Genomic DNA, 26148 nt, shown 5'->3' on the forward strand with positions numbered 1-26148 from the left:
GAATAAATTGATAAAAATAAATAAACAAATAAATCTCTTGTGTGACATTAGTTTCAGAATAATAGCCAAATATTAAATGTTTTAAACTCTTAAGAAAGCCTGTGTCCAAGGTCTCTGGATTCAAATTTGAGCTAATAATGAGTCCTTTTTGGGAACTTTAACACATTTCCCACTTCTATTTGGAGTGTGGTATTCCTTCTCCCACAGTGAAAGGTCCCTTCACTTTTATTTGAAAACCAAAAACAAACTAAAAAGGCACAATAGTTTTTAAAATTTCTTGCTTTATACTATCGATTACATCAACGAATAGAAAGATAGTAACAGAAGCAATAATGCCAATACTCACATTATAACAGAACTTTTGAAAATCTGAGAAAGAGAGGGGGGCATGGAGGCAGATGTTCACGTGTCTCCACCAGTCAAAGTTAGTTGATAGATCTAGGCTGGGTATTAGGGTACACTTCTGATTGAGCATTACCAAACTTATAAAGCCTTTGATTGACATTTTTAAAAAGTGTATAAAAGCAAAAAGGAAAAGGGGGCAGGGAATAGCGGTTTTCTCTGTGTGGGGAGGGGGGAATGGGGAAAGGGGATGGCATCTGAAATGTAAATAAAATATCCAATAAAAAAATCTGTCTCAGAAGAATGAACAACTTATGAATGGATCATCATGCAATAAGAACCCCTGGTTCTGCTGACTTAGTTCCTGACAATCTATTTTCTTGTTCTCAGAAATACTTTGAATTATAAAATGTTATTGTTGTTTTTGATAATATGCTGGGTAAAATAATCTTTATTGATCTCATTTTAAACATCGAAGTTTGTAGTGAGTTAAAATGTCCTTTAACATAATTATAGGTCATATTTATTTTCATATTGTAAAATGTTAGGTAATCTGTTGAACATTTTAAAAAACTGGATTCCTTTTTGAGAACTTCATATATGAACACTGTATTTACATAATTTTTCCCTTTCTCTCCTTCCTCCCACTTTTCCCAACCCCCCATACTTTTTGAATACATCTTATTGTTTAATTATTGGTTATATACACCTATAAGTGTATAAGTATATATGTTTATACAAATATTGATAAATAAAGCATTTTGGAAAAAAAATCTGTCTCAGAAGGATGAACAAGTTATGAATAGATCATCATGCAATAAGCTGCCTTTCTGGACTAGTCATGCTTTAAATAGATCTGTATTCATAATATACCTAGCAATTTGGTGAATTTGATGAAATGTAGGAAAAATACACTCATGAGTGTCTCATCTTCCTGCAAACAAGGGCAACAGGCTGGCAGGAAGCACACAGGTTCACCATCCACCACTAGGAACACCCCATCTCTCTGGCATCCCTGAGCATACAATCTATTTGCCTTTTAACTTCTCCTTGGGATAAATTGTCAACCTCCAGGAAGAACTTGTCTCAGTTACAAGTGCATGTCATCAAACAAACTCCTGTAATGGGTTTCAGTTATCCATTTCTGCTGAAATTTTAAAAAATCACTAAAAAAGAAAAAAAAAAAGATAGATCAAGTATTCCAGGATAGAATATGGGCCTCTCAGAACTTTTCCCCGTGAAGTTTAATGGTCCTCCACAGGCAGTGAGTCAGTCATCATGAGCACAGAATTGGCTGCAGAATGACACATTCTAGGATATTCTCAGCTTAGATAGATAACCAAAATAAGTTAGATGCTATGTTATAAAAAGTAGAACACCTCAGTACATGGAGAACTGCGTGGACCACTGTGAGTGACCCCTGTGAGCCTCCACGTGCAGTGCTGAGTGCATTAACAAAGGAAACGGCATGTTCCAATAGCAACCTTCAGAGCCCAGGACAACCCAAGGTGCTTTTTAGGAGAGAATTGTTTTGCACACAGGGTTAAAGCCTGTCTTGTGGAGGGGAGACTAGGAAAACCTGGACATCACAGGTTACAATAAGAAGATGAAGGAAGAGGTGAGAATCCAGTTCAATCTCAGTGAACTTAGAAACTATCTAACTCCCATTCACTGTGTACTGAATCAGTTTGCCTGCCCATTTAATCTCCTCTGGAACACATTAGAAACACGCCTTTTGTCATTGTTAGTGGGTAAATGAATGGAAAATCCTTAAAATGAGCCAATTAATTTTGAGGAAACCTATTGAAAGTATTTTTCTGAAATTGACACAGAGTTTGACTCATCCTGACTTTTTTTTTTATCTTAGATGTGCCCTCTACAATAATGGAAATATGAGAATCATAAGTCACATGTGTAATTAAATTTCTAATAACCACATTAAAATGTAAAAAGAAACTTTTAATTTTAATAACACATTTATTTGAGCCACTATACTCAAAATATTATTCAACATAAAATCACCATAAAACAGTAATGAAGTTTTGCATTTTTATACTGTCTTCAGAGTATGTTTTTATACTTAGACCTCATTTCCATTTGCAGAGTGCACATTCCAGTACTCCACAGCCTCTGAAGTTAGAGACCATAGAAGGACAGCCTTGTCTGAGACAATGCTTCTTAACTGAACATTAACATCACAAAAAGAACCTATTTCAAAATATAAACTCCTGGAATTCACTCTCAGAGACAAGAGGAAAATACTGATTACAACCAACATGTGGGGGCCATTCTTCTAGAGCAACCAAAGCCAATTTAGGTCTTCCCATACATGTGTCTCTGGTCTCTAAGAGGAATCCCTGCATTGCTGTGTTTAGTCTCTGAGCTAATGACTCCAGCCTCTTCCAAGTGTGTTCCACCTGGAGTTGTCTCCACGCCTGGCAACTGTTTTCTAGACACAGTCCGATATATCTGGCTTATCTACAACAGTGGAGAAGAGACACAGTAGAATCCAAACGAGTCTTTATCTGCTCCCAAATGTTTCTCGGTACATTTATTTCAGTGTGAGTGTTCCTGCCAACTCCTCAGCTCATCACTCTTCAAACTGAAATTTTAAACTTTCAATTTCAAGAAGCAGTCGGCTAGCCTAAGATCTTCAACATGTGCTGTGGAGAGGCCTCTCCGGGTAATTCAGAGCATTGTGTGGAGAAAAATTGCCTTTCTCAACTCTCCGAGTTCCTCATGACTAGAGAACAGAGCATCGCTGAGATGGGGTGGTTCTTCAGCCTCTTCTGAGTTTATGCAACCAAAACATAATAATGTGCTACCAAAGTCAGATTTGCCATGACTGAGTTAATGTCACAGTGTTTGCTCACTGAAGGTCTACTGAGCACTGTAAAGTGAAGAGTTTGCAGACTAGGAGGCTTCAAGGAACAAGACAGGCTCCCAATCTCCAAGATATCAAAATCAAGACCGAATATCATTTAGTCGGAAATGTGTGTGTGGAATCCTCACAGAGCACTGGGCTCTTGGATACGTAACCATGAGTAAAACAATGATGCCATCCTTTAGGAGCTTCCAGCTGCTGATAATAAACAACTAAAATGATACCTGAGTATAGCAGTCTGTCAGACGATAAATGTCAGAGAAATGACCAGATCGGCGGAGTAAAATGATACCTGAGTATAGCAGTCTGTCAGACGATAAATGTCAGAGAAATGACCAGATCGGAGTAAGGCAGATCAAGAATACGTGTAGACTGGAAGGCACATTGTGTTTCTGTTTCTTTAGAGAACCCTCACTGATACAACCAACCAATAGGCCAAGTCCACTGCACGTCACCCGTAACAACTCTCTGCCAAGCTTGGAACCCAGCACAACCAGGGGAAGGGAGGCCTGGGCTTCTTTTCTGAAGGTTTAACAATTTTCTCCACAGCACAGGACTAACAACCCAAGATATGACTGTGCTGGAGAAGTTAGGGTGACTCCAGAGGAGAGTCACAGAGCCTTTCTCCTGTCACCTCACTTCTGGATCAGGCACATGTCAGGCTATGACGCACCCCTTTCTATCCAAACCTGCCATTTGCTCTCATCCCCTCTACCCAAATTCACATCCGTGGAGAAAATGTCTCCCTCAGATTGGCCTGTAGGCAAGTCCAGGGTAGGGGGATTGATTAGTGATTGATGTAGGAAGGCCCAGCCATTCGGAAGTGGTATCACCCTTTGGTAGATGGGTCCTTGGTTGTATAAAAAACAAGCTTAGAAGGCTATGGAAGATAAGCCTGTATCTTTCCTCCAAGGCCTCTGCTTCAGTCTCCTCACTCTGGGTTCCCACCTTTGCTCTCGCTCAAGTTCCGTCCCTAACTTCCATCGATGATGGAATATATAAGGCAAACAACCCTGTCTTCCCCAGGTTGCTTTTGGCCACGGCCTTTATCACAGCAGTAGAAAAACTGCAACACAGCTGCCCTGTCTCCCGTTAGACGCTTTCATCCATTATTCTGGATTGAAAGAGCCTTTTTTAGGGGAGATTAAAGAAACCTTATTCTGTTTTCTGTCCTAACGACTAGTCATTATAAACATGTGAGTAAGTCTAGTTTATCCTTCAGTAACTCTCATGTGAATTGTTTCTGTCTTTACTTCTTCTGCATTTGTCATTCCTTCTTACCAGTGATATACATACACACTCCTTGTGGTATCGAGCCTTAGACCTGGGTCCTTCTGCATGCTAAAGATACAGACACTCCCCATGCATAGGCACACCCCTGATCCTTCTCTTTCAAGGCTTGTCTGGGCTAGCCTTGAACTCCTGAGCCTCCTGCCTCAGCCTCCTTAATATGAGAAAGTTCATACAACTACTTGATACAGAACTCGAAGACTGGACCCCAAAATGTCCAGCTCCAGAGCCTTTGGTCCTAGCTGCTCCTGCCTATGAACAATAACTTGGCATTGATGCTGTCATTTCTTTCCTCTTTCATGCTGCATCTGCCCTTTGTAGAAAATGGCACTTCTCTTTCACAAACTGTTAGCAGAGGTACCACCAAGGACAGCTCCGCATATGCAGGCCCAAGATTCCAGCTACCTTCAGCGGGTTGTAAGGGAGAGAAAGAAGCTGTGTTCCGCTCCTTTCTTCCCTTATAATTCTTAAACTAGAAGGAATATGTGCTAAGTGAAAGTTTAGTGACAGGAAGTATGTCACATCCATAAGGGCTTAATGCCTGCTGCCTGAGCCATCATTTAGCACCTTAGCAAGTACTGAATCACAGACAGACAGCAGCAAGGATATGAGAGAGCGCAGGTGCCTGCAAGAGTGCTCTGCAACCAACCCGGATGTACAGAGTGACTGAGTAAAATAGAGGCAGTAGCGGGTCATCTCAACCATTAGGCAAGTGACACTTTGATCATGACATGCACTCTCCACTGCCCTCCCAAATGACCACAGCTGCTCAGAATCAAACCCAGCAGTCTCCATCAGAACCCCCAAGCACTTGTAGTTGCTCTTGTCAAGAGGTAACTATTTACTCATTGGGTGTCCAGTAGTATACTAACAGCCCAGCCCACTAACAAAACATTCATGCTTCCTTTCCCCTTCTAACTATATCTTCTGAATTAACTTCTAGGAGACAGAATGGGAGATATATATATCCCATATATATATCCCATATATATCCCATATATATCCCATATATATATATATATATATCCCATATATATATATATATATATATATATATATATATATATATATCTCCAGTATATATGTTGTATATTCTGTATATGTTGAGTACATACACAAAATTGTAAAATTGAGTATATATATATATATATATATATATATACTCAATTTGAATGTTTGTTCTCAGAATTAGCACATGGTTAAATCCCGGAGAGCATTCATTACAGACTCTGTATTTACCATGAAGAATGATTAACATAATTTTAACTGTCAAGTTCAAGACCAAGTTTCGAGCCACCATACAGACAGAATTGTGGGAGCTGGTTGAGGGCTCAAAAGAAAGTTGAATTCAATCATACATGAGTTCTCAGTTCCAAAACAGATGCTACTACTCCTGCTGTGCCAAATCACACCAAGCATAAAGGCAAAACCAGACAAGTGTTCTACTTCACAGTCTGGGCTTCAGAAGGTCAAACTGGGATGCAGGAAGGGAAGCCAAGGGTGTCAGTGAGATGCACTCCTTCCTTTTTACAGCTTAGAGAGGCTGCCCTTATTCCTTGGCTCATGTATGCTTCTTCTACCCTCAAAGACAGCAAGCACCACCAAGTTCTATGTTGTGTCACTTTGACAGTGACTCAAAGGTCTCCCCCTACCAGGACAAAATGCTGATTGCCCAGACAGGCCAGACAATGTTAACACACGAATAATCCTCTTATTTTAAAGCTAGCTGACTACCTAAATAACCTTAATTGCATCTTCAGACTTAAGTGCCCTCTGCTGTATAACAGTATTCACAGGAGTTGAGAGTTAGTATGTAGATAGTTGGAGAATTATCATTCAACCTAGCACACTGTCTCGCAGCTGCTAAAGATCTACATCAAATTCCCAACACAACATGTCCATGCCATTGCCAAATCTTATATCAGTAGAAAATCAAATAAATTAGTTTTAAAAGCCATATAATTATTAAAAATTTTGTTTGAAATGTATTTGTTTGTATTTAATGTGTATTGAGTATTTTGCCTCCATGTATGTCTGTGTACCATGTGCATGCAGTGTGCCAGAAAGCAGGAAGAAGTCATATATCCCCTGGAAGTGCAGTTACAGCTGGTTGTGGGCTGTTACTGAGACTAGGAATCAAACCCAGGCCCTCTGGCAGAGCAGTCATTGCTCTTCAGCACCAACTCATCTTTCTAGCCTATCATATAAATCAAATCAGTTCAAAAGCCCTAGAAAGAACATACCAACCAGATGGTGGGCCAAGACTCAAAAGTGCTATTCCTGGTATAGAGAAAGAACAGCAAATTGGACAATGACCACATGAGCAATGCCATCTGAGATGGTAATGGATGCAATGACAGATTATAATACCAGATACAGTGCAGAAACTTTAGAAGACATATTGAAAAGGGTAGAAGAGGTGGTTTTATGTCCCTGTCACATACCCCTCCCCAACCTTGGCCAACATATCCTGGAGAATCTGCCTTCAGATTCTTCTCTTAGAAGAAAGGGATGTAGGGACCACCTCTGCAACACAAACCTCAAACAGGCCTGTTATGGTAAAATGAAGCACTGGGCTGGCCTCCACAGTCCCAGGATCTAGTCTAGTACCTGCAGGTTGGGCCATCAGACTACCCTGTCACCAAGGTGTGATATACAACTCCAGGCTCAGATTAGCCACACAAATGTAGTCTTCAGGCCCACCTATCTCCATAAGAGACCTCGATCCCAAAGTAATCTAAGTAGGAAGCCAGTACTCAACAGACTCAGGCTGCAGGCCTGAGCATACATGGCATTATATACCCCAACCCCTAATAGTATGGGGATGACCTCCATTGTCCTGAACATCAGATCCACCCCAATATGAAGCAATCACACAGCACACAGACTTAGTTTTTAAGCTGGTACTCTCAGATCCAACCTTCCCACAGAGACAACAGGCCCAAATCAACAACTAGTATTCTCTGTAGACTCAGGCTGCAGGCCATCCCTGTAAGTACAAAATCCTGATCCTCCCTATATATTCAACCAACTTAGACCCACACTAGTGGGTCTAGGAAACAGCTCTGACTACCTACAATGTGGGACCAAGAACTGTAGCACGAGCACCACACACAGGACATCAAATGGCCTACCCCAAATCACTGGACTTTCTGACTGATGACGAGCTCCCGACACAAAGCAAATCTATGAAGATGAGACTAAGTCCTTATTTCTTCAAATGCACATTCAGAAACAGGAAACCAGAGCGAGAGCATTATGAAAATAAGAATGCTCTCGCAGTTCCTGAACCAGAAACGATTAGAAAAACATGAAATATCTTATAAAAATGCTTAGAACAATTACTGTCCAAGATTGCTTCTATTACTCTGATGAGAACTGACAAAAAATGGCTTGAGGAGGAAGGGTTTTGTTTGGCTTCCAGATTGTAGTTCATCATCAAGGAAAGTCAAGGAAGCAACTCAAGACATGAATCTGAAGGCAGGAACTGAGCCAGAGGTCATGGAGAAATAGTGCTTACTGGCTTTCTCCCTGCAGCTTGCTCAGCTGATTGTTGTATACAACCAAGGACTACTTGCCCAAGGGTGTCACTACCAACAGTAGGATGGACCATCTCACAACAATCATTAATCAAGAAAGTGGCCAAAAGACATGTCCATAGGCCAATCTGAGAGAGGCAATTCCTCACCCGACGTTCCTTCTTCCCAGATGACTCTTCTAGCTTAGGTTAAATTGACAAAAGCTAACTAATATAACTGTTCTGAAGAAACTCATTACACTTCAACAAATATCAAAAGACAGAGCAGCTAAGAGAAGTGTGATGCCAAACCTGAAAACCTGAGCTGATTCTCTGGGAACCATATGATAGGAAAGGATCAATTCCCACAAGATATTCTCTACAAGTATGCATTGGCATGCACACACACACACACACACACACACACACACACACACACACAAATTTTTTAAAAGAAATATAAAGAGACAATTCAGTGAGAAGGCTAAAGACTCATTGTAGAAATTCACTTGGAAAACTGGAATTATTTTTTAAAACTCAAACTCACTCTGAAACTGAAAACTACAATGGAAAAAAAAAGCAACAGAGCAGAACAAAATATCAAAAATGGTTGCTCAAAGATGTGTTCTCTTGAAATATGCCACCTGGGAAGAAATATGTCAAGAGGTCATGAAAGCAAATGTTAGGATCACAAGGCTTCAAGGAGAGAGAGAAAAGGAAGGAGGCAGCTTATTTGGAGAAAACTCTCCAAATATGGGAAGTTGTATAAAAATACTGGTAGAAGAAGATCAAAATCTCCAATAAGATGTAATCCCCAAAACCTCATAAGAAACAGACAAGCAATTCATCAAAAATCAAGACAGGCTTAGGATTTGCTGGTGAAGTATCCACACAGATACTCTCATGTTGAAAGTCTGACACCCAGTCGGTGGCAATTCTGAGAAGTGTCTGTATCACAAGGGTCCTAATTTCCTAAATGTATTAATGCACTGATGAAGTTAAAGCTGAGTAGATTCTGAAGCAGTAGAAGGCAGAGGAATTAGGTCAGTGTGGGTGTGCTTTTAAAGGTTACAGCTTGTCCCAGCTGTTCCTCTCTCCCTGCTTCTGGGGTGCTGAGGTGACCAGCTGCCTCTTCCATTGCAGGCATGTCTTGACTTAACTCAGTCCCAAAGCAACTAAACTAGTGGCTCTTCATGGACAGAAAAAAAGGGAGGGAGGCAAATTTGATTATTTTTCCCTCTTTCTTTAAAGTATTTTGTCATGATAACAGAAATTAACACAGAAAACAAGTGGGTCTTTCCTGTTAAAATACTTAATCACCCGTGTTTGGGAGAAAATTGGAAAAGGGTTTGAAAACATTTAGAGTACAGTCAGTGGAGCTCAGTGAATGGTTCTCAGAAGAACAGAATGCTGGTAGGAATGCAGATGCAGAGAGAAGACTGCTCATGAGGGTTCAGAAGAGAATTGGATTGAGAGGCATTGTGTTACACTCTAGCAAAAAAGCTGGATACATTTTGTCCACACCCTGAGGCATTGTAGAAGGAAGGATTAGTTAATCTGAAACAAGTTTCAAGTCAACACAATCTTTAGAATGTTTCCTGACTATCATTGGCTGCTTTAACCAGATATACAGTGAATACCAGGAACACAAAAACAGAGCAGAAACATATTTAAAAATTTGCAGTTGGTCAGAAAAAGACATGGAAAGCTAGAGCAAAGGATGAGGAGTTTGTTAAGTGTATAGTCTGGGAGCTTGGAAAAGCTCAGTAAAGCGCTTGCTTTACAAGCATGCAAACCTGAGTTCAGTCTGTTAACTCCATATAAATAAATGCTGAGAGCCAAATGGTGGTGCTCGCCTTTAATCCCAGCACTGGCAAGGCAGAAGCACTCAGGTTTCTGCAAGGTCAAGGCCAGTCTAGTCTTCAGAGTTCAAGGACAGCCAGGGCTACAGAGAGAAACTCTTATCTTAGGAGAAGGAGGAGGAGGAGGGAGGGGGAAGAGAGGGGAAGGGGAGGGGGAGGAGGATGAGGATGAGGAGGAAGAGGAGGAAGAGGAGGAGGAGGAGATGGGAAGGGAAGGGAATGAAAGGGAAGGGAAGGAAAGGAAAAGGAAGGAAAGGGAAGGAAGAAAGCAAGCAAGCTGGGCATGTGTTACATGCTGGCATTAGCAGCTCTGAGGAAGCAGAGCTGGGCAGATCCTTTCTATTCACTGGCTAGAAAGACAACCCTGCTGGGAGAGCCCCAAGCCACTAGAATCCCTGTCTCAAAATGCAAGGTGGGTACTTTCTAAGGATTGAAACTAAATTTGACCTTTGGCCTCTACAAGCATGTTCACACACGCTCTCTCTCTCTCTCTCTCTCTCTCTCTCTCTCTCTCTCTCTCACACACACACACACACATACACACACACACGGGGGTGGCAAGTACATTTTACTAGGACAATATGAAAGATGGCACACCAGGCAATGTATGACAGAGTCAGAACCCAGAAGTCATATCAAATACCCTATCATGTCAAATCTTTCCCAAGCACAGTGCTATCGCTATGGTTTGAATATATGTGCCTTTTCAAAGAATGCTGGTGAATTGTAAAACCTGCAGTGATAGTATTGGTGGAGGCCCTTGGGAGAGTAGCTCTCATCCTCACTGAAAGAATTAATGTTGTTACACAGAGATTGAAAGGAGACAATGTTGCCTTTCTGCCATAAGGAAGACATGGGAGCCACCCACAAGGAATGCCCTTCATCAGAGCAGAATCTCAATGAAGTAGAAAAAAATAGCAAAGTAAAGCTCAAGGCTAATAGAAAGAATGGGACAATAAGGATTGAACAATAGATGGATGGAAGATAGATAGATAGATAGATAGATAGATAGATAGATAGATAGATAGATAGATAATGGATGGATGATGGATGGATGGATGATGGAGAGATGGATGGATGGATGGATGGATTGGCAGAGAGACTGACTGACTAGGTTAGGGAATGGAGGATAAACTTAGACCTAGAGGTTTTATAAATATAAGCAGCACTGGCATAACTTCACCGGAAATAAGCAAAAATATACTCAAAGGAAACAAATAAGAAATAAAAGAGGAAGCATTACAACTGGTCACACAGCATTAAAGATACTAAGAGACTACTTCAACTGATGTGAACCCTAAATATAGAAGCCCTGTCACCCTCCTTGGAATTCTATGTGCCCAATGCCTGATTCCAAAGCTCCTTCCACAGGTTTAGGTATTTCTTACAGAAGCAGCTAATTCTAGACAACAAAGTACATTAGTTACCTATTGCTGATAAATTTTTTTAAAAATCAAAAACATGGCAGTATTTATCAGTTATTACTATATTTATTATTTCATAATTCAGGAGGTTAGAGGTCTAAAATTAGTTTCACTGACCTAGTAATTATGCAACAATAATTTGGGTGGATGAACTTAACTTATAACAGTATTCACTTCATCATCGAGGGTCCTGAAGCTCACAGAAGTAAGTACACATGTGAGTGTTCTCACAAGCAGCACAACTTGTGACATTATGCCTGGGTCGACCTGGTTTCTAAGCCCGTCTCTGATCATTGTGTTACTTCACTCTTTCAGAGAGCATCCACAGCCATTACCCTGAAGCTCACAGGCTCCCACTAGAATGGTTTATCTTCACTGTCAACTTAACTGAATTTTGGATTACCATAGATTGAGAGGGTGTGTATCAGCAAGGTTTCTAAGAAAGACCAGCCCTGAATGCAGGTGGTCCAGAGCCTGCAGTCATTATAGTCTCAGACTGAACACAGAGAAAAATGGGGTAGAGTCCTGAGAGTCAGTGTTCATCTCCCTCTGCTTGCAACGTTCAAGATGCCTGACCCTCACCCATGCCTGACCCTCACCATGCCTGACCCTTACCCCTGTGCTCCTTGCACCACAAATACATCCATTCTCTTCCCCATGTCTTCCCCTTCGAACTGCAAGCCAAAACTAACCATTCCTCCAAGTTTCTTTTTCAAGTGTCTTGTCACACCAATGAGAGGTGCATCTTACACATCACTGAAGACAAGCCCTCATCACCCCCTTGCACTGTAACGAAGTCACCTACCAGTATCACTGGCCTACCACCAAATGCCTAGGAATGCCTTTTCCTTCGAAATGTTAGAGTTCTTTAAAAAGAATTACTAAGGCTACTTTTATATTATCAACTAAGGGAAAACTGTTTTGATTTTATCTACCCTTCGGGGGTTAATGAGATTATGCAATCTAAAAACACTTCAGAAGTCATTTTCATAAGAAGACAGATGAGATCACCTATTTTGGGAGTCTGGATGAACTGTTATGATCAAAGAGCTAAAACCCATGCTAACTTTGTGTGTATCCTTTGTTCCTTATGGTCTCTCATGTACACAGAGAAAATAAAATTATTATGATCATTATCTGCCAAAATACTAGCGAGGTTCCCAAGCAAGGAGGGGAGAATCTATTCACAGTTTCAATATCCTTAGAATTGAAACTCCTTATACCCTGCTGCAAATCTTTTCACTACCAGCACATGCTGCTATATTTTTTTAAAAGCATAATAAGTGTGTTTGGGGCTTTGTATCAGATTACAGCCAGAAATGACTAGAACCCCAAACTACTGCCCAGACAAATTAAGTCATTATTATAACAGGCATAATCCAAAGCCCACATGTATTAAGAAATGGTTGGATTTGAAATCTCATGAAATTTTCAAAGCAACTGTAAATCAAATTTTAGCAACAATAAAATGGTGTTGCAATATTATGGTTGATGTTTCAATAAAAAGTTATGATTTGGAAGTATAGGCTTTACTATGAATATAAAACAAAATGTTAAGTAGTAGATTCATATTTCACAGTAGTTTTAAAAAAAAGTCATAGTTTAAAACATCCATAATTTCAAAATACTGAAATGCATGTATCTCAGAAATCAGAAAGAGAAAATAAAGTAACCAAAACGAAAAATACTAAATAAGTAAACAGTCATGAGACGAATGTGTTTGGAGATTTCTTATTTCAAAGACAGAAAGATAGTTTTGTTATCTGTTGGAGAAGCAACTGATGGTTCAGAAATCACTTCACCTTGTTTAGAATATATCTGGTAGCACAGAAAACTTGTACATGAAGTTTGTATGAAATCTGGGAGCACCTCTCGGATTTTTTTGATTTGTTTCTATTCTTGCTATGGCATTTTACACACTATATAAAATACTGGCAGCATTCTCAATTCACTATAAATGGAACCTCAAAACTCTTCATGGTCTGAATGCTCTTGTCTCTCTAAGCCCCAGGGGGATCCAGTGAAATAGCACAGTGCAGGGCTGAGTTCTCCTCAAGCCTGCTGCTTGCCTAACATCTGAGGAAAGACCTTTCCAAGGCGATGCAAAACTGCCCATCAGTTACTTGTCATTGACTTCAGAATTCAAATCTTATAATAAGAGAGGTTACTAAAGGGCAATCAATACATCGGGAATATATGCCTTACAAGGACACAGCAGACGGTAAATAGAGGTTAATACACAGAGAGACGTAATGTGGCAGGAAGTGTAATTCTGAATCTTTGAATGAAATCTATATTTGTGAAGCATTTGCTCTTTCTAATATTGAGCTTGGTATTAGCTAGGAAACAAAAGATGTTCACCAGTGGGAGCTGACATCCACCAACTGAGCACAATTCAAAGAAAACATATGGCATTGGCCATGTTTTTAAAAACACAATACATACTTTAAAGAAGCTGAATATTTATATAGAAATAAATATTGCTTTAAATTAACCAGAAAAAGAAACTGATACCCTGAGACTGTTGCCTAGAAACTGTCAAACTCTTCAATATGTAACTGTCCAATTGTCTCACATAAAATGTACATTTCTGGTTTCTCCTTTTGACAGATGGACACTCTGTATAGAAAGCTGGTACCCTTAGGAAGGCTAAAGGGAGCCTTTGAGGTTATCCTAACAATTCAATACAATGCAGATGATTATTAGAAACTTGGTTTGTTAAGCTTTCTCTTTACTCCAACTGTCAAGTCCTAAAATAATAAGTCCCTGTCCGAAGAGACTAAAAATTAAAGATAGAAATAACACAGCATAAGCCTAAAGCCTATGCCTAATTACATCTCTATTAACTGAATTTTTGCTGACAATTGAGCTCTACTTCCTTGATTACATTTGGCTATTGTCTTCAGTATCCCAGCCCCACCCTCCCCAAAGCATCTGAAAGTAAAGAAAATATCATAAGCACTTGTCACAATAAAAACACTAATTAAGAACTTTAACTGAAACCCTTTTTTAAAGAGCTTACATTTTAATTTATTATGAACACAAACTCCTCTTAAATGCAACACATGTCAGTTTTTCCCTCTCCCTACAGAGAGCGTATGAGCGGCTGCTGTCCATGGTGACACACGGTGGCTGGATGCAGCAACAGCGCCACCACAGAAACAGCCTATGTCTGCTCCTGGATGGCAGTGTGCTGGCTTGGTTGCATTTTGCATAGCCAACGTTTCTGTAATTATAAGTTGCACGACTTCATTTGAAGCCATAGCTCCCAATAACAAAAGAAACAAGTAACGTACACACCCTGTGGGTGGTGGGGTCGGACGCCTTTATCTTCCAGACACAGGATCTTCCTCTGTGCTTTTCATAAATCCCATCTCCTTGGACAGTTTAGCCCCCTTTTAGACCCTCAAGCTAAGCTCCTTCCCACAAGGTGAGAAGACTTCAAATTTGCTGGCTGGTTTTGTTATTGTTGTTTGTTTTGTTTTGTTTTGTTTTGTTTTTTTTACTGAAAATTGGTTTTGACTGAACAGTATATTCAAACCTAATTTGTAATCTGGACAGTAATGAATAGCCAATATCCACTGAGTTCAAAAAGAAAAAAAAGTTTTAAAATTCTACACTTACAATTATGGTGATACGGGGCTGTGCTTCTGTGAACACCCCTTTGAAATGATTTCAAAATAATTGTAACAGTATCGTTCCCTTGCCCTCGTCGCTGATGGGAAAGGAAGGATGAGGAGCATTCCATGGTAATTGTGCTTCAAGTACAGAGATGTGCAGTAAAAATACCGTAAAGAAATTCCTCTGGTCAGGCACCACGGCGCCGAAACTTTGGAAGGTCAGTATCTTAACCAAGATTGAGCTATCTTGTTTCTTTCCCAAATCCATTCTACCCAAATGAGGCGTTTGTGTTACAATTTATTGTTCCCTAGACGCCCAAATCACCCATCTGCCTCTGGAGTTTCTAGTCGGTAATTAAGGCACTATCCATTAGAACCGAACCGCCAAGATGAGGAGGAGGAGGAGGAGGAGGAGGAGGAGGAGGAGGAGGAGGAGGAGGAGGAGGAGGAGGAAGGGGTTCAGGAAATTAGGGTGGGGGAAGAACCCACTTTAAAAGAGCCAGGCCCTGAGAGCACAGAGACGACCCCCTCCCCGCCCCAGCTGCAACTCTCTGCCAATCCCCAGCAGCTCCAGCCAAGTTATCAGAAGCCGCAGGGCCAGCTCCCCGCAACACACATGGGGCTCCACACTGGGCCATACCTTGGAAGAGGAAGGCTTTCGTCCCATTATGCAGTCCCGGGACTTGGTGCACTCCAGCTGTGGACTCCCCAAGTTCTAACTCTGTTAAGACGTCAATCTGTAGGGAGGGGTCCACACCAAGCCCCCAAACTGGTGGGAGTGGGGAGGGATAGGGAAGAAAGAAAGAAAGAAAGAAAGGGGGCCATTAAAACGCAAGCTTCCACAGCAGCAAAGAAAGCACGCGTCTTGGTGACAATATTTGGAAGTGCTGACAAGAGGCAACTCGCTCCTCCTCAGGGAGAGCCTTACCTGGACGCGCTGTCAAGCTTAAAATAGCAGAACTGCTGGGTCCCATCTCCTGACCTACTTTAAGCCCCTCTCTGTGCAAAGTTCCCCCTCAGCCACAGACCCTAAGGGTGTGACCCGCCTTGCTGTCCCCAGGATAAGCACAGAAAGGACCCAAATGAAAACCCTCCAGAGCTCCCCAACCCAGGGCGACACCGGGCGACGACCCCATGGCGGGGAACATCCCGGCCCAGCTCGGCGGCCACTCACCCGCTCCAAGCCCGAGGATCACGCAGAACGTTCTCAGTAACACCCGGGATTCCATGGCGTGCATCGTCTCAGTCCATCGTCTCCCTCTTTAAAAATAAAGATAAAAACCAAGAGGTGCTGGGAGTGAAGCGGGAAAGCTCAGCTGGCCCCTCCTGCGACCGCCTCGGCGTCGCCACCCGGGCTCAGACACCTAAGACCGAGCGGGGCGGCCCCCCCGGGTGCGCGCCGAACTTGGAGCCGCCTCTGCGTGCATCGCTCCCGCACGCGGCGGGCCGCAGCCAGGTCAGGCTCGCGGGGACCTGCGGGGACCTGCACGGAGCAGCGCCCCGCCGAACCACGCGGCCCGGGCGCGCACGCGGAGGAAGGGAGGCGGCTCCGGGAAAGCCGGGCCGGGCCGCCCCGCACCCGCCCGCGCTCCCGCGCCCGAACCTGTTGGAAAGGCGGAGACAATGGCAAGAGCCCGGAGCCGCCGAGACCGCTCCGGGAGGCGGGGCGCGAGCCGGGGCGCGGGCGGGGCGGCCTCTTTCCCCCCAACACACGCAGCGCCTGGTCCAGCCAGCCGTGCCCGCAGCGGTCCTCCACCGCCCTCGCCAGCCCGCAACCGCAGCCTCCGCTCAGGATCCTAGGATCTCAACGCAGGTGCCAAGTTGATGGGCGGCGTTTGCACTCACCCCCTGGAAATCGGGCGCGTGTCTCCAAAGCCCGGCCAGAGAAAGGACCACCCAGCCGCTGGAGGCGAGGTTGCAAAGAAAGGCACTCAGCCGCCTCGGGCAAAAGAGGGAAGCCCTCACTTAGACACTCACGCTGCAAGGCAGCCCCGGGCGCAGGGCACCCCCTCCCGGGCGGGAAAAGGAACCCAGCCAAAGCACGCAGGACTCCTAGGTGAAGCTGGACAGGCGAGGGAGACAGGCGGAGATGGGTAGTGAGCAGGGGAAGCCTGGCCAACCCTGACTGAGAGGCTCTCTGCCCAGGGCGGGGCGCTGGAGAGCCTCCAGGCACAGACAGCACACAGAACTTAGCCGGGAGCCAGTGGCTGCTGGACAGCTCCAGAAACCATAGAGTGCTTCCCAAACCCAAAGTCCAGGACCCTACACAGCAGCAAGGGTCAAGGGGCAGAGCAAGGGATTCTACCCACTGAGAAAAGCAAGTGTGGGTACGTGTTAGAATGAAACGATGATACAGATAAGACGATGCATGGATGGATGGATGGATGGATGGATGGATGGATGGATGGATGGATGATGGTAGATGAAAGGATAGATGACAGATGAATGATAGGATGGTAGGTAGGTAAATTCATAGTATTTTTATTAAGCAAAAGATTGAGCCCAGGAGACTTAGAAGCCCCGCCCACTGTTGACCATACTCATGTAGACTTTACTCAACCGCCTCCCCATATATTCTTAGGACTAAAAGAGTAGGATTACTTGTAACTCTTAGAAGACCAGATAAATAAATTAAAAATCAACGGCACATATATTTTCATGAGCTACCTAAATTTTGATTTGAATTTTTAAGTCCTTTATCTTCCAACATGGATAAGTTAAAGAGTTTCAAGAATGAGCAAAATGTCTATCTGTTTCTAGAGAGTTCTGAACCCTCCTCCAATTAATTGGAATCTGCTTTCAACAAGACCTGAAACAGAGTAAGCCCCAGGTAGCCTGAGGATCCTGCAGAACAGAATATGTCACACATTTACACCACATCAGACATAGTGATGGGGAGACATGCCTACCTAAGTTCTTGGAATATTTAATGGGGGATCAGAATTTTGGAACTTTATCTATAGTATTTATTAATCTCCCCTTAATTAAACTTTTCACTAAATCTTAAGACAAATCTTACAAACTTTGAAAACTATTTCAATGCCCCCATATAAGGATTGAAGGGCAGTTATACAACATCTCAAATGTGCTAAATTACACCAAGTAAAATAAATGAAAAGGAAACTATTTCTTGGGCAAATTGAAGATCTTTCTACAATAGTACACTCAAATATTGAACAATATAATATCAACATACATCATATTGATATAATATCAAATAATATCAATAATGGCTACATAAAATGTGTATTAATGAACAGTGCTATTTAAACTATGGTTGGAAGAGAAACCAGAGGGATGTAAGTAGAGAAACATACCCAGTATCTACAACATTCCTACCTGAGAGGAGGACTCGGAAGGTGGATTCCAGTGAAGCAGTATGAGAAGAGTGATGGGCCAGGGAGTTGCAGTGAACTCTAGTATGGAAAGGGGAAAAAAGAAAAAGAAAAAAAAACCCTCTCTCCCAGAACCTCTGGCAGAGACCAGTGTTGGCATGAACTTGGTTTAACACAGCAAGGCTCACTTTAGAGTCCTAGAGAAATGTCCAATAAAAAAATCTCTGATGTTTGAACCAGCTAATTTTCTAATTTATCACCTAGGCAATATCTATTTAAAAAATAATATATTAACAAGAGTGCTCGCTCAGCGTGCAAAAGGTTCTACTGATAGCAGCCCACATAGATAGGTGTCATGCAATCATGTGTGTGCACTCCTTGGCTCATTCTCCCTTTTTGTCGTGTAATCCCAGCACTCAGAAGATGAAGAAGATGAAGATCAGAATTCAAGGTCATCTTCAGCTACATTGTGAGTCCAAGACCAGCTTAGGTTATGTGAGACCTTGCCATTGCCCATAAATAAGCAAACACATAAATTGGCCACAAAATGAAATTTTGGTCAAAATGGTTGACCATACTAGACTGTAAAAGGGTCCTCTTTCACTATAAGCACATACTCATGCCCAGCACTTTATTCATAAGTGAGATTTATACTAACAAAAGAAATCCCCCAACATGATAGGAGCATGCTAGGAGATGAAAGGTGGGGCTTGGCTGGTGCAGTGATTGAGAGAAGTGGGACACGGAGTTTCAGATGCCACAGGAACCCTAAGATGATGTCTGTCTTATCATACACACTAAATAATGGACTATGACGAAAACCAGAAAGGGTGACATACTCCTGCTCAGTTTGACAAGTGAAGGACCTTGGCATGATTACAACGACATCTGCTATATCAAGAGGGAAGGAAGAGCAGAATGGTGAATATTTGGGTAACCACAAGAGGCTTTTCCAGTACTGAAAAATGTCTGATGGTTCTGTTGTTTCTGTATTGCTACAGAACAAATTGTTACAAGTTTAATTGCCTAAAACAACATTTATGATCTTACAATTCCCTTCATTGTGACTCCATCATCGGTCTGTGCATGCTCTATAAAAGCATGGAGGAGACTGTCCATTCAGAAAGCTTGGGAGGAGAGTTCCATTGCCTTTTTAAACAGTATGTGCACTCCTTGGCTCATTCTCCCTTTTTGTCTTCAAAGCCACCAACACTAAGGAAGGCCCTATTAGACCCCTCCAGTTCTCCAAATACAATTTGAGAATCTTCTCTGGCCTAACAGGATTGTACAATAATATTAAAACCATTTGCATATCCTAGGATAATCACTCCTTCTTATCCTTAATGACAAGTGTGAAATCCCTTGGCCATGTAAAGTATCATACTCAGATTCTAGGTGTTAGAATATAGATATCCGTACCAACTTAGATAAGGAAAAGTGAATCATAGGCAGAGTCATAGTGACCTGACCCCTGAACCTTCACCCAGCTGATACGCTGTTCTGAAAGATATCTGTGCTCCCCCTGAACACCTATGCTCCTGTGTCATCCCCTTCCCCACATCCTGCATTTTTGTGTTTATAACTCCTATGTTAAAAAGTAAAAATTATGATTTGATAATAAAATAAAGATAGAAAACAAAACAAAAAAAGATATAAGCTCTCAGCTACTGTTGTTATAGCACCATACCTCATTATCTGTTGCCATGTTCACTTCCATGATAGTAATGGACTCACCCTCTGAAACTGTTAGCCCCAAATAAACTCATTAATCTATATATTAAAAAAGAATGTAGATATCCTTGGGTAATCATCATTCTAATAGTTAAATACTTAAAAATTATCTAAATAGGTATATATTTTCATCTGTAAGATAATCATGACACAGATATAGTAAAGGGGCTTAGCTCAACTCTAATGTAAATGGTAAGACAGGTGTCTGCATGGAACATGTTTATATACTCTGTAACACTAATTAAAATACCACAGAGATGTAAAGCTCAAAACACAATAGTTAAAATGGGTACAGAATATCAAAGTAACCTGAAAGAAGGTAAAAAGAAAAGGTTTATGGAACACAAAGTACAAGTAAATAAAATAAATAATAAAATGGTAGACTATAATTCAACCGTTAATAATTACAATAAATGTAAATGACCTAAAACCAAAGAGTGAGGTCTATTTTTTCACAATAGATCAGAAAATATAAACTAACTAACTACATGGGATTAAAAAGGAATCACTTCAGAGAGTGTGAATTCAGTTAAAGGTAGAGGGTTTTTAAAGGTATCTTAAACAGAAATACACCAAAAGAGAGTTGAAGTGGCTATAAAATTGAGAAAGTAAGTTTACAGTAAAACAAATTAGCAAGACAGCAAATGTCTACCATTTATGGTCAACTCAAAAGGAAGACTTCTTGTCATAAGTGGTCAGCCTTCTAGGCACACAGGGCAACCTCAATGCTAAGGCACACACCTGGCAGCAAGGCATCAAAATACATGGCATATTTATCCCCAAAGAAACGGAGACAGAACTAATGTGAGAGACAGGTGGATGCACAGTAATATTTGGAAACTTCTGTATTCTCTCATAATCATATAACATCTCTAGTCCCATCTATATTCAACACCAATTTCACTAGACATCTAAAGAAGAAATAACATACAGTAAACACAATTTTTCCAAAAATAAAAGAGTAAGAAACATCCCCAACTCTATTTTTATGAAACAGTCACTATTTTCAACTAAAATTAGACAAACGAGTAACAGAAAAGCAAGAATCAGAACACAAAAACAAAATATACATTTTGAAACTGCACAGAATATCTTGAACAAAATATTAATAAGTCAACTGCCAATATGTAAAAACAATACTACAAACATGAGGGTTTCATTCTAGTAATACAGAGCTGATTAAATTTTCTGATATCAATCAAAGCAAACTGCTGAATTTATCATTTACAAAAAAAATCATATGATCATATCAACTGATGCAAAGACAGCATTTGACAGAGTTCAACTAATCATAAAATAGCAAATTATATTCTCAGGAGCAAAATTAGAAAGTAATGGCATAAACCTAATTGGCACATGAAAAAGATGCTATACCTGACCTAAGAATGGAAGATTCCTTGGCAAGTTGCAGTTAATAAATTTGAGAGTAAGAAAAGAAACAAAAGTCATTTGTCTTATAAAATAAAAAAAACAGTTCTCCCTCAGCAACATGGTTAGCTGATGTGAAATTTTCAAAGCACCCATGAAAAAGCTCTGAAAAGTGACTTTTGCATATCAAAACATACAGAACATAAAACATGCAGCAATTGATCATATTTATACTACTACAAGGACATGGTTTAAAGTACAATTAATTTAAAAACATTCACAATGCATCAAAATAATAATCTAAAAAAAATCATGGGGAAGATTTCCCATTGATAACTGTAGAACATTGCTAAGGAAACTAGGGACAGATAGAGCTGCAATGCCCATGGACAGGATTTACTGCTGATAATGCATTCATTAACTCCATACTGAGCTAAAGAGTCAAGACAATCCTAACCAGAAGGCTCTTTACAGAAACCAGTGAGCTGGTCATCAAATGCATAGAAAATACAAAAGCCAAGAGCATTTTTGGAAAGAAAAGTACATTATGGGATGGAAAGCATGTGACTTACATAATACACAGTAGTACTGAACACAGCCAGGCTGTGTGGCTTGAGGTTAAACACTCATAGAAAACAGTAAAGGGTATAAAGACAGACGTGTATACACATATTTAACCTACAAAAGATAAAAATCTAACAATGAATAGGAACAATCTTTTGAACAATTGGACATCTCTGAAGGAATTGGGGACAGGGAGGTGGGATCTTGAGCCTTGTGCTGTGTACACTAGTGACCTGAACTGGAACCTGAGTGTAAACACTAACATGTAACACTTTCAAGAAAAAAAAAATGTCTGTGATTTGGGTTTTTAAGTGATTCTTAAACAGGACATAAAATGCACATATATTTTAAATGATACATTGTACTTTATTAAAATTGGAAACAGCTTTTTGGAAGATACCATTAAGATAGTTAAAAGTTATGCAATAAAAGAAAATGTTTTCAAAGATACTGCTAATAAAAGCCTTGATTTCAAATTATATTAAAAAGTTTGAATAAAGCCAAGGAAACTTAAGAAAAAGCATGATATTTGAATGAACAATTTACCAAAAACAAACATACAGAAGATAAAACTACATCGACAATGTCCCAACATCAGTAGTCATTACAGAAATACAAACCAAAATTCAACAAATTAAATATTATTAGAATTGCCAAAAATAAAAAATAACAGTTTTTTAAAAGTCTGACAATGTAAAATAAATTTTAAAACAGTTTGATGCAGTGTGACCCAACCTAAATTTTAGTAATCAGAAGGTAAAGGTTTGGAAATTTCTCTGGAAGGTTCTCACACAGTAGGCATTCACTATATACCCTTAAAAGATAAAAATATATCCCCTTACCATTTCAGAATGTGTAAAACCACTTTATTTATTTTACCCAAGTATTGGTAACAAAACAGATAAATGTGAACTGTAGTAGTTCACACTGCGGAATACTAGGCAGCGATGCAAAATTAGTTCTGTAACTAATACACAAAGTATAAGGCTTCCATCACATGCAGTACAAAACACAGTGTGAGGTCTCTTGCCTCACTTTCACTTTTTAATAAAGTATATTTTATTTATTATTCATGCGTGTGTGTCTGTTTGTGTGTGTGTGTGTGTGTGTGTGTGTGTGTGTGTATCAGGGACAGGGGTGCACATGTCATGTGTGGAAGTCAGAAGACAACACCATGGGGGTGGGGGGTTGTGATCACCTTCCACCTTTATGCAGACTCCAGAGATATATCTCAGTGGGAAGTGGGTTCTACCCCCTGCACCATCACACTGATCTCTCAGTTCATTCTCTTCTCCTCAGTGCATGTTAACAAAAAGGGAATCTCTACTTCTGCTTGGGTTCACAGGGAAGAGTGGCTCGAACATCTTCAACCCACCCACACGTAGTCTGAAGCTTCCCTTACGCCACGTGGGGTTTGAAAGGAAATTATACTTAAGGCTGTGAAGTTTTGTCAAAACATAAGACATGAAATAGTAGAAAGATTCTGGAAGCAAAGCTGGACTGGGAAGAGTGTAGAAGATAAAAAAGATACTGACAAAAAAAAAAAAGTAAAATGGAAAGAGAAGCCAAGAGGGGAAACAGAAGAAAGGAACAGTGTAGTTTTTTGTGTTACCCAAAAAAACCTGTTTGTGGTGTCCTGCACACAGGCTAAAGGAAGCCTGCTCTGAGCTGGATTTGATTGGCAATAAAGAATTACCGTACAATCAATGGCTGGGAACAGGAAGGAGGCAGACTCACTATGATCCGGAAGAGACAGATGGAACAGATTTAGAACTGCAGAGAGGAGGTCATCTGAAATATAGGAGTAAAGAGAAAGTGGTCCCCAGAAGAGCTGCCCAGAAGTGTCTTGGGCATCAAAGACCAATGGGCTTCACAGAAGGTAACAGGGCAGTGAAGTTAAAAGTAGAGTTAGAAGGTGTTGAGCCAGGAGTACGGGAAGAAAGGGCATGCTAGCTGCAGGAGGCTTAGAAGTCCCCGACCACTGAGCTAGTAAGGCATGTTAAAAAATAAGCGAATGTTTGTGTCTTTAATTTTTGAATCCAAAAATAGCTCCTGGGCAGATGCACGACTGTGACCACTCACTGCAACAGAGCATAGTGGTTACATTTTTAGTGCAGAGACCTTGCTGGCTTTCCTTGCCGCAGTCTCCTGTTCCAGCAGTGGAACACGAGGCCAATGCCTGTTTGGAAGACTTGGGGGATAGAGGGTTTCAATCAACATTCTTTGTGTTCAATGCATACTTTGAATGATCCACACAACCCAACTAAAACTCTGGGAAATAAAAGCAAGTCTTCAAACATAGCTCTAGAGGAGCATAGCAGAAAGAAGCCCCTTTATTCCAGAGCCAAACACAGCCTCGTATATACACCCATTAACAGTGTCTCATAATAACTCCTGCCTGCCCACCTCAGAGCTGCTGAGGGTTAAGTCCATCTTGGCAGGCAGTATACGAATGTCAGTTCCACCTGTTGTCATAAACAACCATGTCACATCAGGGTTGGCCTGTTCCTGTCATTCAATACTGGAATCAGTTGTCACAGTGGAAAATGGTGATATTTAGAATCAATCAATAGGGAAATGTACAGAAAAACAAAAGCAAAAAAAAAAAAATGAAGCTGGAAATGTAGATAAGGTTAAAATACACACATAGCTTTCTGTGCAGTCTGAATTACAGGCTTATCAATTGTACCAGTCTCTGAACACCATGAGGTATTGGTTCAAACGCTTGTCCTACCACACAGGCCTTATTTTTAACTGCCAACAGTCAGGCATGGTGAGCACTGGCTGCTTTTGCCAGCACATTTCAGTACTTAATGTTCATCGGACTAGAACGAAGCATCCTCATGGAGCCAGCTGCTCTGCTGGCTCCTGGCCTTGTTTGCGGCTGCTATTAAAGGATAAGTCTGTGCTTAGCATTAGAAGAGTGTCTCTCTCCTGAAGGGCTAAAGGCCAGCATATTCTTAGTAATATTCTGAGATTGGCATTGCCTCAGCAGCTCCCCTTCTGCGTACTGTAGACTTACCTCCGGATAGACTGAGAATAGAATCATTAAAACGTCCATCTTCAAATGAACGTTTTGTTGGATTCCCCCTCTGTTACCACCAAAACTAATTTTTCTAAGAGTATGCATAGCCTTTATCTTAAAGAAAATTTATTGAGTGCAGATCTCAAGACGCAACGGTTCAGAATCCTGAATCATCATATAACTCCAGCCGCTAGGTCTTAGCTGCTATCATTAGAATCTTCTTTTTGGTAAACACATAGCTGCTAGATGAAAAGCCCAGGCAGGCTTCACAGATGCATGACTTAGGGACTGAATGAGGTATGCTAGCATCTTAAAGGGTTGGCATGGACCCAGATTCAGCATTAGCTCAAGCAGTGCCTGTTCACACATACCATCTAATCCTACAGAAGGAAGGAATGGCCCAAGAGGGCTGTCACCATGCCAGAGGAGTATCTATCTGTCTCCAGCTTTGCACTCCTGGCCAAAGGCTAAGCCTGAGAATGAGAACAGAAAGGCAAAGCAGGTGGTATACAATCCTCAGGTCACCGGCATCCTTCGTGGCTAAGAACCACGATGGGAAGGAAAGGCTTCTTAGGAGACATCACCCATGTTTTTCAACCCTGTGATAGAAATCGGTGAAAAGTTCATTTTCAGTGCAAGTCACCAAAAGCCTAAGGATTTTCTCCATAAGCATGCAGCCACCTAATTCAGAGTTCACTTGCCAGTCTCCTAAATTATTCATTTCTTTGTGTTCATGAAGGTCTGGTTACATGATGGGCACCATCCTCGGGTCACAGAATTTTCATGGCCCGGGTCAAAGGATGACTTTGGTCAAAGAACACTTTTTGAAAGATTATTAAAATAAACTGTAGATATAATTTCTATGTCTGCCTCTTTATTAAAATAAACTGCAGATATAATTTCTGTGTCTGCCTCTTCGTGGAAACCATGCAGTGCTTCCATGCTCATCCCATGGACTGCCCTGGTGGACTGCCACAGGCACTCACCTGAAAGCTGACTGCCCCACCCAGGTCTCTCTAACTGCCCTCTCATGGTGTCTCCCTTGCCACCACTCCGGAGCTTCCTGACTGTTCTCTGGCCAACCCACACACTCCTGGTATGGGAGTTTGCACACTTCAGTCTCTCTATCTGGAAAGCTCTTTGAAACAGCCCGTGGCTTGTTCCTCCATCACTGCCAAGTGTCAGA

General features: G+C 41.3%; 1 protein-coding gene across 3 annotated transcripts in view; it reads right to left on the reverse strand.

Moving 5' to 3' along the window:
- Nell2 (neural EGFL like 2) overlaps positions 1 to 17055 on the reverse strand; it is a 285634-nt gene extending 268579 nt beyond the window's left edge. Inside the window, exons 1-3 of one of the 3 annotated variants that reach the window (XM_076911953.1) lie at positions 16917 to 17055; positions 16114 to 16199; positions 15580 to 15708 (exon numbers count right to left, since the gene is read on the reverse strand). In XM_076911953.1, the coding sequence (XP_076768068.1) occupies positions 15580 to 15708; positions 16114 to 16177 (193 nt within the window). In that variant the 5' untranslated portion in view covers positions 16178 to 16199; positions 16917 to 17055. Of the gene's footprint in view, positions 1 to 15579; positions 15709 to 16113; positions 16200 to 16542; positions 16746 to 16784 lie in introns of those variants that run through there. The other 2 variants (XM_034517056.2, XM_034517055.1) reach the window with 2 other exon arrangements.
- Between the last annotated feature and the right edge of the window lie 9093 nt (positions 17056 to 26148).

Source organism: Arvicanthis niloticus, chromosome 13, assembly GCF_011762505.2.
Source record: "Arvicanthis niloticus isolate mArvNil1 chromosome 13, mArvNil1.pat.X, whole genome shotgun sequence".
Taxonomy (NCBI): domain Eukaryota; kingdom Metazoa; phylum Chordata; class Mammalia; order Rodentia; family Muridae; genus Arvicanthis; species Arvicanthis niloticus.